This window comes from Gymnoscopelus microlampas, assembly GCF_963454915.1.
Source record: "Gymnoscopelus microlampas genome assembly, chromosome: 5".
Taxonomy (NCBI): domain Eukaryota; kingdom Metazoa; phylum Chordata; class Actinopteri; order Myctophiformes; family Myctophidae; genus Gymnoscopelus; species Gymnoscopelus microlampas.
The window spans coordinates 51,920,095-51,933,607 of record NC_139942.1 but is presented as its reverse complement, the minus strand read 5'-3'; the positions used below and the strand labels follow the sequence as shown (position 1 = coordinate 51,933,607).

Below are 13,513 nucleotides of genomic sequence, written 5' to 3'. Positions count from 1 at the left end.
CTAAATAAACAAACAAACAAACAAACTAGAGACAGAGAGCGCTGTCTGTTCACAGTCAACTGTGTCATAATGAGAGCGTATTCTTGTTGGCACTCCCAATATGTAACAAAATCATCGGGTGGAAACCTCAGGAAAATGGAAAGAATAACCCCAATGGATACAATATAGTTAGTATTCATTAGTCCATTGTTTTATTATGTCACAAGCTGAAACTACTTTTCATTGGTTCAACCCACAGACAGACGTAACTACGCACCGACAGACGTAACTACTCAACCGGCTGTCCCTAGTTTGGGCACATCATTATACGGTAAGTCAACATTTTCAAATGTTCAAAAATAGCCAATCTACAAGCTCACACTGTTTTTGCTGCTTTTGCATGGCACTGTCATATGACAAAGTATAACATTAAGTTTAATTTATGACCAAAACATAAAAAGGTTGAAGGTTTTTGTCTGACAGCGACGATATGAAATCCTACCTCTGATTATTTTCTGATACTGAAAATTTTACGTTTGCACTTTCTGCAAGCAGGGAAAACAACATGAATTAACCTGTAATAAAAACAAAATTCTGACAGTTGTATCTGTTTGTATCAGATCTTATTTTGGTCATTTTGGTGTGCTGTGGAGCGGCATTCACGTTCCTGGGGCTCATGCTCATTCTCTTCATCCACAAGCTGAGGAAGGTAAGACCAGAGGGCTCGTTAATTCTCACAGTCCAATATTAGCCTATCTCAGAAAGTAACATGACATTGCCAAAACTGTTGCCTCGCCTATTTAAGGAGCTTATCTACTATTTCCTGACAAGAGAAGTCTTATGCACATTGTATAGCCCTGAATGACATATACTAACGTAAGAGAGTGTCCATCATTTACATCTTTTAAGGTCCAACTAAAAGGATGGATCAAGGACAATCAAACACGTGAACATTTTTAAAGGCATAAATGCTTTTTTTCTTTTTAGTTTTACTGGGTCTCTGGTATTTTAGGTAAACACTAGGCCTTCTTTACTGTAGATTCTTTCTCTTCTGTTTGTACCCTTTTTGTAATGTTTATATGTGCTCTTTGTAATGTTGCTTGCTTTCTGTATGGGGACTACTTCTTGCGTATTTACATTGTATGTGTGGTGTTCATTAATATTGATTGATTGATTGATTGATTGATTGATTGAATACTTTACTTTAGAAGTTTGCAGAAAAAAGCACATGAAAGTACAGTTCAAATACAAGGTCAACTAAATAGGATTAAAAAGCCCATGAAAGCACAATAGCTTTTCAAATGGGTCTTTTTGTCCTCAATTCATAGTAAAATTCATAGTGAATATGTGCTGTCCCTCCTGACACAGGACTTCTTTTTCTTTCATGAAATGATGTTCACATTGACCCCATTCCACCACTGCAGCAGCGAGCACACTATAAGATGTGTGTGTCCATCATCCTCGACCCTGATGAGTGTCCGCTGGACGAACAGAGTGAACTTCTGCAGTATGACAGCAGCAAATGGGAGTTCCCCCGCGAGCGCTTGAAGCTAGGTGAGCACTGCAGTGCTTAACCACTTAACCACTAAAACATTCTAAATTATTTTGAAAGTAGCCGATATACAAGCTCACAACGTGTCACACTGCAACGTGTTGTGAGCTTGTAGAGCTACTATTTAGACAGTGATGGTATAGGGATACTGTAGGTCTACTTAGGGGAGAGGGAAAATAGTTGTAAATGTTCAAAAGTTTCAGACTGATGAAGGAACATAATTGTAGAGTGCTCCACCCCCCTTACACACACACCAACACAGTCTCACCCCACACACACACACACACACACACACACACACACACACACACACACACACACACACACACACACACACACACACACACACACACACACACACACACACACACACACACACACACATTTTAATATAACTGTACAGTTCAAACGAAATGTAGATTGAGTAAATCACCATTATCTAACCCATAGTCTTGGGTATAGTATTAACCTAATCCTAACCCAAACCCTAAACCATAGAATGAATTATAAAAGCATATATATTCTTCACTCTTTTCAAGGCAAAACTCTGGGCTACGGAGCCTTTGGAAAGGTGGTGGAGGCCACAGCATTTGGGATTGACAAGCTCTCTACCTGCAAGACCGTCGCTGTGAAAATGCTGAAAGGCACGATACCAAACTTAAAATATATATATAATTTATCTCCATACAATTATCTTTATACAATCCTACTCTTGGAGAGTTAAGATGACATATTAACCATCATGTCATGGTATGTTTGTGTGTCTCTGTGCTGTAACAGGGGGAGCTACCGCTAATGAGCGGAAAGCCTTGATGTCAGAGTTGAAGATTCTAATCCACATTGGTCATCATCGGAATGTGGTCAATCTTCTGGGAGCTTGTACCAAGTGTGGTACTAGTGGAGGTGGGTTAGACTGGGGCCTGACTTACAGTGGACACTTTGTAGGGGTGTAATAGTTAATTAAACTAATTGATAATAAATTTGAATGAAAAAAAGAAGAATTCAAAAATACAGAAAATATATTTTGTATCAGCTATTTTTGTTATTTTATCACAACACCGTTGTACAACAAAGTATAAAATAGAGCTTAAGTGATTAATCAGACAAGTCAATTATAAAATATAATTTAGAATTGTTTCGGGTCAGTTCGTTGATTAAAAAAGAAGCACTCTTCTCGAAAAGGTAAACGATAGAATAATCGCTAAGAAAATAATTGATGTACAGCTTTTTACGCTTTTGTTCAACTATCCGCAGGTCCATTAATGATAATTATGGAATGCTGCAAGTATGGTGACTTGTCCAACTACTTGAGAGGCAAACGGGCTCATTTTGTTGTCAGCAAGGTGAGACACCATCCTCCTAGGTTTGTCTTTTCTTCTTCTATTATGTCATTGTAAGGGTATGGGCACTGATGATGCGGAGGAGACATTGAGCTCAGACAAAATTGTCTGAAAGGGTGGGTGGACTGACGGTATATAGTGGACGTCACAAACGTAACATCCGGACTTGCGAGGTGCACTACTGCTCCGTTCCATTCCTCACCAAACCTGGCACAAACACTGTTCAGAGGTCTGCCATGAGAATAGTCACATCACAAAACCTAAATTACACACATACAGTATGGTGCACTACAGCAGAGTTACAGCAGTGTTTAACACTTCAAATAACTCAGTGACCATTGCTCTGATCAACGCAATATAACGCAATATAGGACAAGATTTGAAGGCTGTGTAGCGGACTGAAAATCTAGTAGCCAAAAATAATAGACTTACAAGCTCACCTCGCGACTTAAGCTTGTAATGTACTATTTGTTGGCAAAGAGATTTGGCTGTATTCGGCGAATGTTAATTCCCCCCAGAATATGGATGCTATAGGGCTCAAATGGTTAAAGTTTTCTTTCTTTCTTTTTTCCCCATCACACAAACATTTGGTGGCCCCCTTGTAGTAACTCTGAGGACCCCCTAGTGGTCCCGGACAACCTGTTATTGAGTGACCCATGCTATTGAGTGTTTGTTCAGTAACAGGGGTCTCCCTGTCTCTCCAGCTCTTTAATAAACATGGGTTGCAAATTTCATCCAATCAGAACAGAGTACCCATTTATCAGCTTCAATTTCACTTGTTTATCCTGTATGAGGCTACGGGCTCTTACTGAACGTGTGTGTGTGTGTGTGTGTGTGTGTGTGTGTGTGTGTGTGTGTGTGTGTGTGTGTGTGTGTGTGTGTGTGTGTGTGTGTGTGTGTGTGTGTGTGTGTGTGTGTGTGTGTGTGTGTGTGTGTGTGTGTGTGTGTGTGTGTGTGTGTGTGTGTGTGTGTAGCACAACCTGGAGAGCGTGGCCAGCACTAGCTCTGACAGATCCTCCATCATGGAAGTTACCAGCTTTTGTGACTCTGAGAAAGACGAGGAAGGTGAGGCCCAAGCAAGACTTCCTTCCCTCCACCACATCCCCACCTCCACCAGTGGTGGAAGATATATACACAGATTCTTTACTTAAGTGAAAGTAGCAAAAACGACTTTGTTAAAAGTATAAGGCCGGTATTAAAAATGTTTTGTGTTCAAAGTACGAAATGGCATCAAAATATAATTACAGTAAAAGTACAAAAACAATGTTTTAAATGTGATATTTGAAATAGGGCTTAAAACAGCTCTATGTAACTTTTGAATCATGAAGTTTGATCTGATGGTCAAAATAAAATGTACCTCCTGAGCAAGCAAGAAGGCTCTATTAGCTCATAGTAAAAATGTCAGCACTTGCGCAGGAAACCAGGTTCAAATCCAGTTTAGAAGAGGAACTTTAAACGCATATTTATGACGTGTATGAAAAATCCTTCCATACCGGAAAAAAAACTATATTATTTTTCCATTGTTTTTATCCTGCTGTAGGCGTACCTCGAGAGCCCGAGGAGGACCCGTACAAGAGGGTGCTGACAATGAAGGATTTGATCAGCTACAGTTTTCAGGTTGCAAAAGGCATGGAGTTCTTGGCTTCACGCAAGGTAATCACTTCCTTAAGGAAACTTCAGCAAATGTGGAATTACAGTCATCTGTGACGTCAGTAGTCTATACGTAAGCACGCCCACAATCCATATCCACCCTTTCATAGATGGCCAGTGTTACGACCTTATAAGGTCTAGAGGCTATAAAGGAGTAACATATTTCAAAACAAACCAGGGTCAACAAAAAAAGTGTACAATTTATTAATAGGATCAACTTAAATGTACGAGGGATGAACAAACAGGGAAACAGCACAACCTTCAGGGTGACCAAAGCCAGAACAACCCTACCCGAAAAGAAAGCAACCTAATCTACACTGAAACAAAAAGTACAATCTAAACTCCCTAACTAAGCAAAACAGGGTTCAAAAGGGGGAACAATATAAATGGCGGCACACTACAAGCTTCCCTGTTCGAATGCACTCAGGAAGAGGTTTGTGATATAGTTAAGTTAGCCCTATCTAAGAATGGCTTAGAATGACTCTAGAAGACAGTTGGGAAAAGAGTCTCAGCATGTGGTGTTGCATTGGTAAAAGAAAGAAGACTTGAAGGCTGTTCTTTTCAGGCTTTTATACTGGCTGGTTGTTTTGAGGAATGAGGTCCAGGTGTCCCCCCAATCTCCACGCCACTCCTCCAATCTCCAGTGCCACTCCCACCTTCATTCACCATGCAGCACTGAAACCACTGACAGAGGGTTAAACACACACCCAGTATGGCCTTATAGGCCCGTAACCAGGGTTGCATTGCTCATGGGACGGCATTGTACGCTGTGCAGGAACCTATTTGAACAGGAGCACGCGCAGGCACACGCATAGATTTAAAACTACTTTAAATTCACACCTCAACAAAGTTAACAAAGGCTGCCGCCCGCCGGTTGTCACACCAGCATGAATTAGGATTAACATAGGAATGAATGAGCCTAGATGCATAGCAATTGTCCATTGTGTGACCTGTAGTGTAGGTGTTATCACATCATTAAAATAGAGTGCAACCACATACCAAATCAGCATTGCAACACTGGCCGTAACAGCCAGCCTCCTGCAACGCTTTAGGCTAGCCAACGCTTGAAGACACAATTTTATCACGATTATGAACTTATTATATTCAAATGCACTTGGGGTAAAAAGTTGTTTTTTTGTCTAATTTTGAAAATGTCGCCAGAATCTAATGACAATTACTGTGTTGTCTTTTCCTTCCCCTTTCCCTCATTAGTGCATCCATCGTGATTTGGCTGCGAGGAACATCCTGCTTTCTGAAAACAATGTTGTGAAGATATGTGACTTTGGACTTGCCAGAAACATCTACAAACACCCAGACTATGTGCGCAAAGGAGACGTAAGTATTGTACACTTATTAAGCAAGCTATTGAAATGTTTTCCATGTGGTAAGCCTTCTGGTGATTGTAATTTACTGTCTTGCACATTTTAACACCCAAGAGAACTTGAAAACTTGAGAACACTGAGGGAGCAGTGCATGACAATATGCAAGATAGGCTTGACTTGGCTGAATGAATAAATGCATCCTTGGAAATGTGCAACAAAACAAAACGGTTCAGATAACTATGTTTGTCTGAAAGTTCAGAAGTAGCTTTCTCACACAACTCAAAGACTACACAGATGTGACAGTGACTAATGGTATTGATAAGTATAAGATGAGCTACACAGATAATAAATGATTTCAATGCCATATCTGCACACAGGCTAGACTTCCCCTCAAATGGATGGCCCCCGAGGCTATTTTCGACCAGATCTACACAAGCCAGAGTGACGTGTGGTCGTTTGGAGTTCTCATGTGGGAGACATTCTCCCTGGGTAAAGGACACTGGCCACATACTTGGACTCTGTTGATTCTATTGGGGTTGATTTTATAGAACCTCACATAGCCTGAACTTAAAGCAGCACTATGTAACTTTCCTCTTCTACCCCGGACTTTCCTCTCCCAGGTGCCTCTCCATACCCAGGCCTCCAAATTGATGAAGAATTTTTCTGTAATCAGAAAAGGGGGGACAGGATGAAGGCTCCGGCATACTCTTCCTCTGAAATGTAAGGACCCTACACTTACTGTACACTAATTACACCATAGTGGGTCATAACCTTCTTTCAGCGAGAAATCCTGCAATTCTTTTTCTGTTCCCGATGACCCGATTCTGTTCCTGATTTTCTCAAACCTTATTCAACACACCTATCTGTCTTAACCCATTAAGACCTGGAACACGTAATTTTTTGATTTGAGCTATAAAAAAAAAGATTATTTTACACTTTGGCTATTTTTGAAAAATCGTTACAATTTGAAAGCGAGCATTTGTAACTCAAATATTTGCTTCTGGGGGGTCCCTGGAGCAGAATATTTTGAGACGGGGGTTCTGCCGCCAAGTACATATACATTTTGGGGTCCTTGACATGAAAAGGTTTGAGAACCACAGTAACACGTTTTTCAAAAACTGTAGAATCGGCCTCAGGTCTTAATGGGTTAACCCAATTTATACCCCATGATCACATACTGTAATCTACATTCTCTCTCTAAAAGGTTGTATTAAGACCTATGACTTGGAGTATGCAGTATCCAGATTGTTAAAGCATCCCGTGCCAAATGGGGCCAACGGAATGGATTTGTCAACAGTTTATTGGACATGGCCAGGAAATTCCAATCCATGTACCGTATACTGCTAAAGAAATAAAAGGAACAAAGTGTTCCCTTAATTATTTTGAGCAGTATACCGGTATGTTAAAGAGTTAAAGTTGTGATTTCAAAGGTTATTAAAAGGATTGTTCACCCCCAAAATGACTTTTTTCCTATCGATTAGTCACCCCATGGAGACTTGAATTCATGGATTTTTTTTTGTTTTTGTCGCATTCCTAAGCCAATTATTTGATGACCGGCAGTGGTTCCGGTAGGACACACAAAGAATCTCCTTTGTGTCTCCTACCGGAACCGCTGCCTGCCGGTCCGCTGGTCATCAAATTATTGGCTTAGGAATGAGACAAAAACTAAAAAAATATCCATGAATTCAAGTCTCCGTAGGGTGAATAATCGATCGAAAAAAAATATTTTTTTTGTGTGAACTATCCCTTTAAAAGAGACTGTTGGCTAAATGAGGGAGATTTAGCTTGGCCCAGGTATATTGGATGTCCGGTGTGTGTCTATGGAGTAAAGTGAGTCCAGTGTTGTACAGTATTCTCTTCTCTTCAGATATGAAACCATGCTGGACTGCTGGCAGGCAGAGCCACTGGAGAGACCCACCTTCACAGAGCTGGTGGAGAGTCTGGGAGCCCTGCTTCAGCTCCATGTGCAGCAGGTGGAGTATTATGACACAATGTTTCGGTCAGAGATAAGTAGAGTAGCCTCCACCCCATTTTTGGGAATAATGGTTGATGAGAAAAACTGCTGATAAAAACACATCAACCAGGTAACAAAGAAAGTCTCAAAATCAGTGGGGATTATCAGACACATCAGCCAATTTCTAAATAGAGCCTGTTTAATAACCTTATACTGCAGCCTAGTATATCCTTACCTAAGCTACTGTAATATTGTGTGGGCTAGTAGCCTATCTTACCTCCATAAATGATATATACTACAAAAAAAGTTTGTCAGAATAGCTACAAATTCTAGTCCATGGGATCCGTCCTCACCTCTATTTTCAACACTCAATATACTAACTATCTTGAATATAAATATCCTCCAAACATGTATATTCACCTACAAGACAAAATACCACTGTATCTATCTCCCAGATCATTTCAAACAGTACTTCCAGCCATATTCCAGCTTTCATTCCTACTCAACCAGGCAAGAAAATCAATTACATGTCCCACTATGTACCACCACCAGGGGGCAGTTCGCCATAAAATATGAAGGTGTTTCACTATGGAATGCACATTTCCATCTAGTAGCTAGTGATCTCTTCATTTTTTTTTCTTCACATGACTATATTGTAGCATCATGTCTTTGCTTTGTCCAAAACATTTTCTTTTGTTTTGTTTTGTTTTGTTTTGTCTTTTCTGTTCAGTATGTACTTTATATTTATCGTTTGTCCTATTTTCTTTATATGTTTTTATATTTTTTGTTTTAGTTTTAAGTTGTTTTCTTTTGTTTTTAATATTAAAGGTAGGGTAAGTGATTTACTTTGGTTAAACTAACTGTTAAATAGCTCTATATTCTGATAGTACTCATCGCTATAGAGTGTTTGTTCAGTGAAAAGGAGTCTCCCATGTCTCTCCATTTCTTTATTAAACAGAAAATGCATTTTCAGTGCTCTCTCATGATTGGCTTACATGTTGTCACCTACCTGAAAATGTACTATATTCTGTTTACTAAAGAGCTGGAGAGACCCCTGTGACCGAACAAACGCTCTGTAGCAAAGATTACTATCCGAATATAGTACTTTAACCTTTTTAACAAAAAAACAAAAAAATACCCAAAAATATCACTTACCCTACCTTTAAATAATTCATTTGTACATAATGTAAAGCGGTGAGCTACTCACATAAGACCTCTTAGGGTTTCTTATCTTACCGGCACAAAAACTAATTGTCAACTTTCCCATGGAAAGAACTAACATATCATTCATATGCATATATATAAACTGTTCAAATCAAATAAATCTAAATAAATAAATATTTAAATCAAAAGGGATTGAGGACCATTTATGGTGGTTACAGTTGCATTTATTCAGCAGAAAAGGCTCAACTCCTCATCTCCATATCCCCAACAACAATAGCAGGGAAAGTCCCATTCACTTATAAAATTTTGAACACTAGAGGTACTGTCAAATAGCTGTATACTGTATAGCCATGCTCCCATTTCTGACCACATAAGAAGCTTCTAGTCCAGGTAGTGCATTAGTTCAGAGTCAGACAGACAGGTAAACAGAGCAGATACATTAGCAGATACATTAGACAAGAAAGCAGAACAGCGTCTGCAATGTAATAAGAGATAAAGATGATGTGTGACATCACATCAACATAAAATAACAGCGTGTATTAAGATGTTGTTGTTTTTTGTTTTTTTCCTCAGGAAGGGAAGGATTACATTCGCATCAGCAAAGCACCGCTAACCAAGGGGGACCCATGCGCCGCTGTGCCATCAGAGGACACCCCTATGCAGGCCGTCCCTCACCCTGACTCAGGGTGCACCCGGTGAGTGCCGGTCGTGCCGGTCGTATACTTGTTGCTGGAAAAGCCGCACAGTACTGAATGTCATCTCTCACACACACCGTTCCCCAGCACAGACCATCTGGTCTCTTCTTGGTTTACTGAGGCTCTACACTGTCTCTCTACATTCTATGTGTGTTTACCTTGCTTAAAGGTGTAGTGAAATTAAAAATGTTTTTCACACTTTTAGAGCATATTCGTGGTCATCATGGGCATAGCTACAGTAACAATAGATGCCAAAATAATAATTGAAAGTCCCTAAAAAGCCAGTCTTAGCGAAAACGTGCTGCGTGATGACATAACACAACTTTAATGAATATAAATGAATCTTGATTATGTCCACCTGTTTGATTCCCATAGCTGCGTTCTTCAAACACAGCTGATTGTACTAATTACAGAGCCACTCCGTTTTGAATCTCATTCAAGATGACATCCAGATGGTGTTTTGCTCATTTTAAACTTAATCTGCACACTAAAATATGTATTTGAAAACATTATAGGTTAGAAATAAGCCACGTAGTAGCAAACATGCTTAACTGGCCATCTCTCTCACTTGTAAAACAAACGCTGCCCTGTTGCACACCTGAAGTGATTGAGATTCCAACGTCCCATAGCCTGAAGGGGAGGGACCAACGTTTCAGACTGAATCTTCCAAATAAAATGACCAAATATGTCATTGCACTGCATCTTTAATGCCAACATTGAAAATTGTAAGGGTCTGCAACTCTGAGATTGTACAAATGGAGACTGTACAAATGCTCTCGGTTAAATAGGGCACTAACGATATACAATGTAGATTGGGTATCATGGGGGTCCATGCCTATCAAACTGGGGGTCCTTGAAATTAAAACAAGGTTGAAATTCAGTGCAGTAAGTTACTGTTGGGTGCTGCTGTGTTTCCCCAGCAAGCCACCAGAGGGAGCCAGGAGTGCAGGACAAGCAGATGGATCATCATAACGTTGTTGGTTCTGGTGTCGCATCCACAGCCAGGCAAACGCTACAGGAGCATCAGGAGCAAAGAGCACCAGACTCCTGAAAAGCTCTTGCAGAAAACAGACTGCTGAATAAGAGCTATAAGCCTGTGACCACTGCACAGACTGGACTGAACTGAACTGTGTTTTGAATGGACTCTTCTTTATATACATTCATGACTCTAAATGTATTATTCATATTAGTTACACAGGATACATTCTCTTAATTTATCATGCAAATCAGTTATATGCACTTTATGTGTCTCCTCCTCTCCTTTCTTCTCTGATCTAATTCTATATTGTTTAACTGTAATGATGTCCACTTCCATCCAACACATGACTGACTGTTCCCTAAGTCAAGGTTTGAATATGTACATACTATCACACAGATATTTGCCGTTGTTTCTGTTTTATATATACTTTAAATTAAGAAGGTTGTAGGCATTATAAGCTATAGCTTCAGCCTACACCTTTACTGTGTCGCTGTTGTTTTGTGCTGTTTGTTTTATTCCATGTAGTGACTTGCACTGTACATGGCTTAAGACCAAGATAAAACCTTGAATTAATTAATTAATTAATTAACTAGAAAAAGTGCTCCTCGGAGCACAAGTCTCCGCCAGCAGACTTGTGTTGTGTCCTATCCGTCCTGTCTGTATAAGTGTCCTATCCGTCCTATCTATGTAAGTGTCCTATCCGTCCTGTCTGTGTAAGTGTCCTATCTGTCCTGTCTATGTAAGTGTCCTATCCGTCCTGTCTGTGTAAGTGTCCTATCTGTCCTGTCTGTGTAAGTGTCCTATCCAATTGTTACAGTATCCGCCATTTCTCAGGGTCCTTACATTTCGTGATTATTCCTGTCTTACCTCACTTTGAAAGAGGCTATCGGTGCGTTTTAACAGCGGGCAACTCTGGGCGATGCCGGGCGATATCGCCCAAAAAGATAAAGAAAATCCATCTTTCATCGCCCCCCCGCCCACTTCGCCCGATCGCCGGCTCTCATAGACTTTCATTATATTTTGGGCGATGTTGCCCGGCATCGCCCGAGAGTTGCCCGCTGTTAAAACGCAGGGTAAGACTCTTTCAAAGTGACACATGTATTTATAGGCCGCTATACGTCACTAGCCAATCAGATCACACTATTTCACGGTATTGTCACGTGTCACGTGAGGCTTGACCAATGTTAGGTTGACATGTGGAAAGTGAAAACAATGTCTCCTGGCGGAGACAATTAATTATGCATATACTGATGACATCAGTATATATAGAGGTCGGATCTGTGTTTCTAGAGTCTAGACAACCGGATCTCTGTATCTGTCCTTAGCCCTTTTAATCCCATATATAGAGATTGCTGATGTCATCAGTAAAATGCCCATATATGGGCATGCCCTCTTTTACATCTACTGTACTGCGGTCTTTAATATTCCCTCAAATACAACAGAGCTGAGGGAAAACATAAAACAAAACGTTGTTATCATTTTGTCTGTGGGTGTATCCCGGACGCCCCATTTGTCATGGCTGGCTCTTGCCACGACAAATAATTGGGGAGGGATACCAATGAAAAGTGTAACAAAGTGTATTTTATTAACGAATAAACTCATAACAGGCAACTAAGAGATAACTGAAAGTAAAGTAACATGATAACAGTAAGGATCCAATGAGGTGTGGAGTCAGTAAATCAGTGGTGTGGTGGAAAGAATAATCAAACAAAACACAACAGAAGCATGGGGAGCAGGGTACAGCTGAAGAGGACGGCAGTCCTCTCTCCTCTGGATCTCAACTCAGACTGATCATGGGCTGGCTTTTATACACTCCTGGAGGCACCGGGCCCAATGAGCCATTAGTAGATAGACTGCCCCACCCTGTTCACCTAGGAACCAAGGAACAGCGTAAGCAGAGCACACTCCCATAACTCCATATACGGGAGTGGGGCATCACAGAAAGAAGCAGATGCCCACGGGGCTCGGGCTGCTAGAATCAAGTGCTGCTATGATATATGATAATATAACTTTGGACAGTCTTAATTGTTTTTTGCACAAATGTAGAGAAATACGGTTTTAAAAAATGCACTGTTTCGGCCGGAACCCCAATTCTGGATCACAATGCTGTGTGAGTTCCGGAGCAACAATGAAGGAGAAGGTCACAGATGAGGCTAATCCTGTCTATGAACGCATATTTACAGCAACTCAACTCACGTGTAGCCTACTGTAAGAAGAAGAAGCACCAAGAAATGATTGGGAACCAAAACTGGAATTCCAAGATGTATTAATTCAAGCAATAAGCAATAAGCATTCATCACTAGGCCTGTCACAATTATTACATAATCGTCTAATTGTAATTAGTTGAGATAATCGCAATTATTTTCCCATAATTGTCATAATAGTTTCCATGTTGAGAAAGGTTCATACATTTTTAAACTTCTTCAGAAATGGTGGAAATAGACGATCTACAAGCTCAAAACGCGTCGTGATGCAACGCGTTGTGAGCTTGTAGATCATCTATTTCCACTATTGTGTAACAAATCTTTAGTGTAAAATATTAAATATGGCCTATTTTGTCCATAATACATAATTTCTTTCGATTATTGGTATTCATTTCTTTGTGTATTTTTTTGTCATATCTGCCCTGAACAACTTATAAGGCCTAAAAGCCACACAATTAATATAATTAAGTAATTTAATTATTTGTATTACAATTAATTGTCAAGTAAAACTTCGTAATCGCGACAGCCCTATTCATCACTGCAGACAATGTGCACATCAAGGACAAATACACCAATCATTTGCATTGATTGTGTAGATGCCAATCATAGTGACAGCTGTTTACAGTTTAGTTGTTAGCCATGGTCCGGTCCATCCAGGCGCGCAGGTTGGTGAC

The 13,513-nt window shown here is 40.2% G+C and overlaps 3 protein-coding genes across 6 annotated transcripts in view; 2 read left to right on the top strand and 1 right to left on the bottom strand.

Annotated features, from left to right (window-relative positions):
* Window positions 1-3,865: 3,865 nt before the first annotated feature.
* On the top strand, window positions 3,866-6,391 carry LOC311045171 (vascular endothelial growth factor receptor kdr-like; the record flags this gene model as incomplete). Its single annotated transcript, XM_084056982.1, has 4 exons — window positions 3,866-3,936; window positions 4,412-4,524; window positions 5,734-5,856; window positions 6,221-6,391. Exons 1-4 carry the CDS (start codon window positions 3,894-3,896, stop codon window positions 6,389-6,391), a joined length of 450 nt encoding a protein of 149 aa, XP_083913108.1. The 5' UTR covers window positions 3,866-3,893.
* Window positions 6,392-6,468: 77 nt separating this feature from the next.
* On the top strand, window positions 6,469-10,747 carry LOC311045890 (vascular endothelial growth factor receptor kdr-like). Its single transcript, XM_084057958.1, has 4 exons — window positions 6,469-6,563; window positions 7,711-7,816; window positions 9,535-9,656; window positions 10,577-10,747. The coding sequence occupies exons 1-4, from the start codon at window positions 6,532-6,534 to the stop codon at window positions 10,626-10,628; spliced, it is 312 nt and encodes a 103-aa protein (XP_083914084.1). The 5' UTR covers window positions 6,469-6,531; the 3' UTR covers window positions 10,629-10,747.
* A 1,992-nt stretch (window positions 10,748-12,739) lies between these two features.
* LOC311044700 (chymotrypsin B-like) overlaps window positions 12,740-13,513 on the bottom strand; it is a 43,614-nt gene continuing 42,840 nt past the window's right edge. For 2 of the 4 annotated variants that reach the window (XM_084056450.1, XM_084056447.1), the window contains one exon: window positions 12,743-13,513. This exon is cut by the window's right edge and continues 114 nt beyond it. In XM_084056450.1, the coding sequence (XP_083912576.1) occupies window positions 13,466-13,513 (48 nt within the window). In that variant the 3' untranslated portion in view covers window positions 12,743-13,465. The other 2 variants (XM_084056448.1, XM_084056449.1) reach the window with 2 other exon arrangements.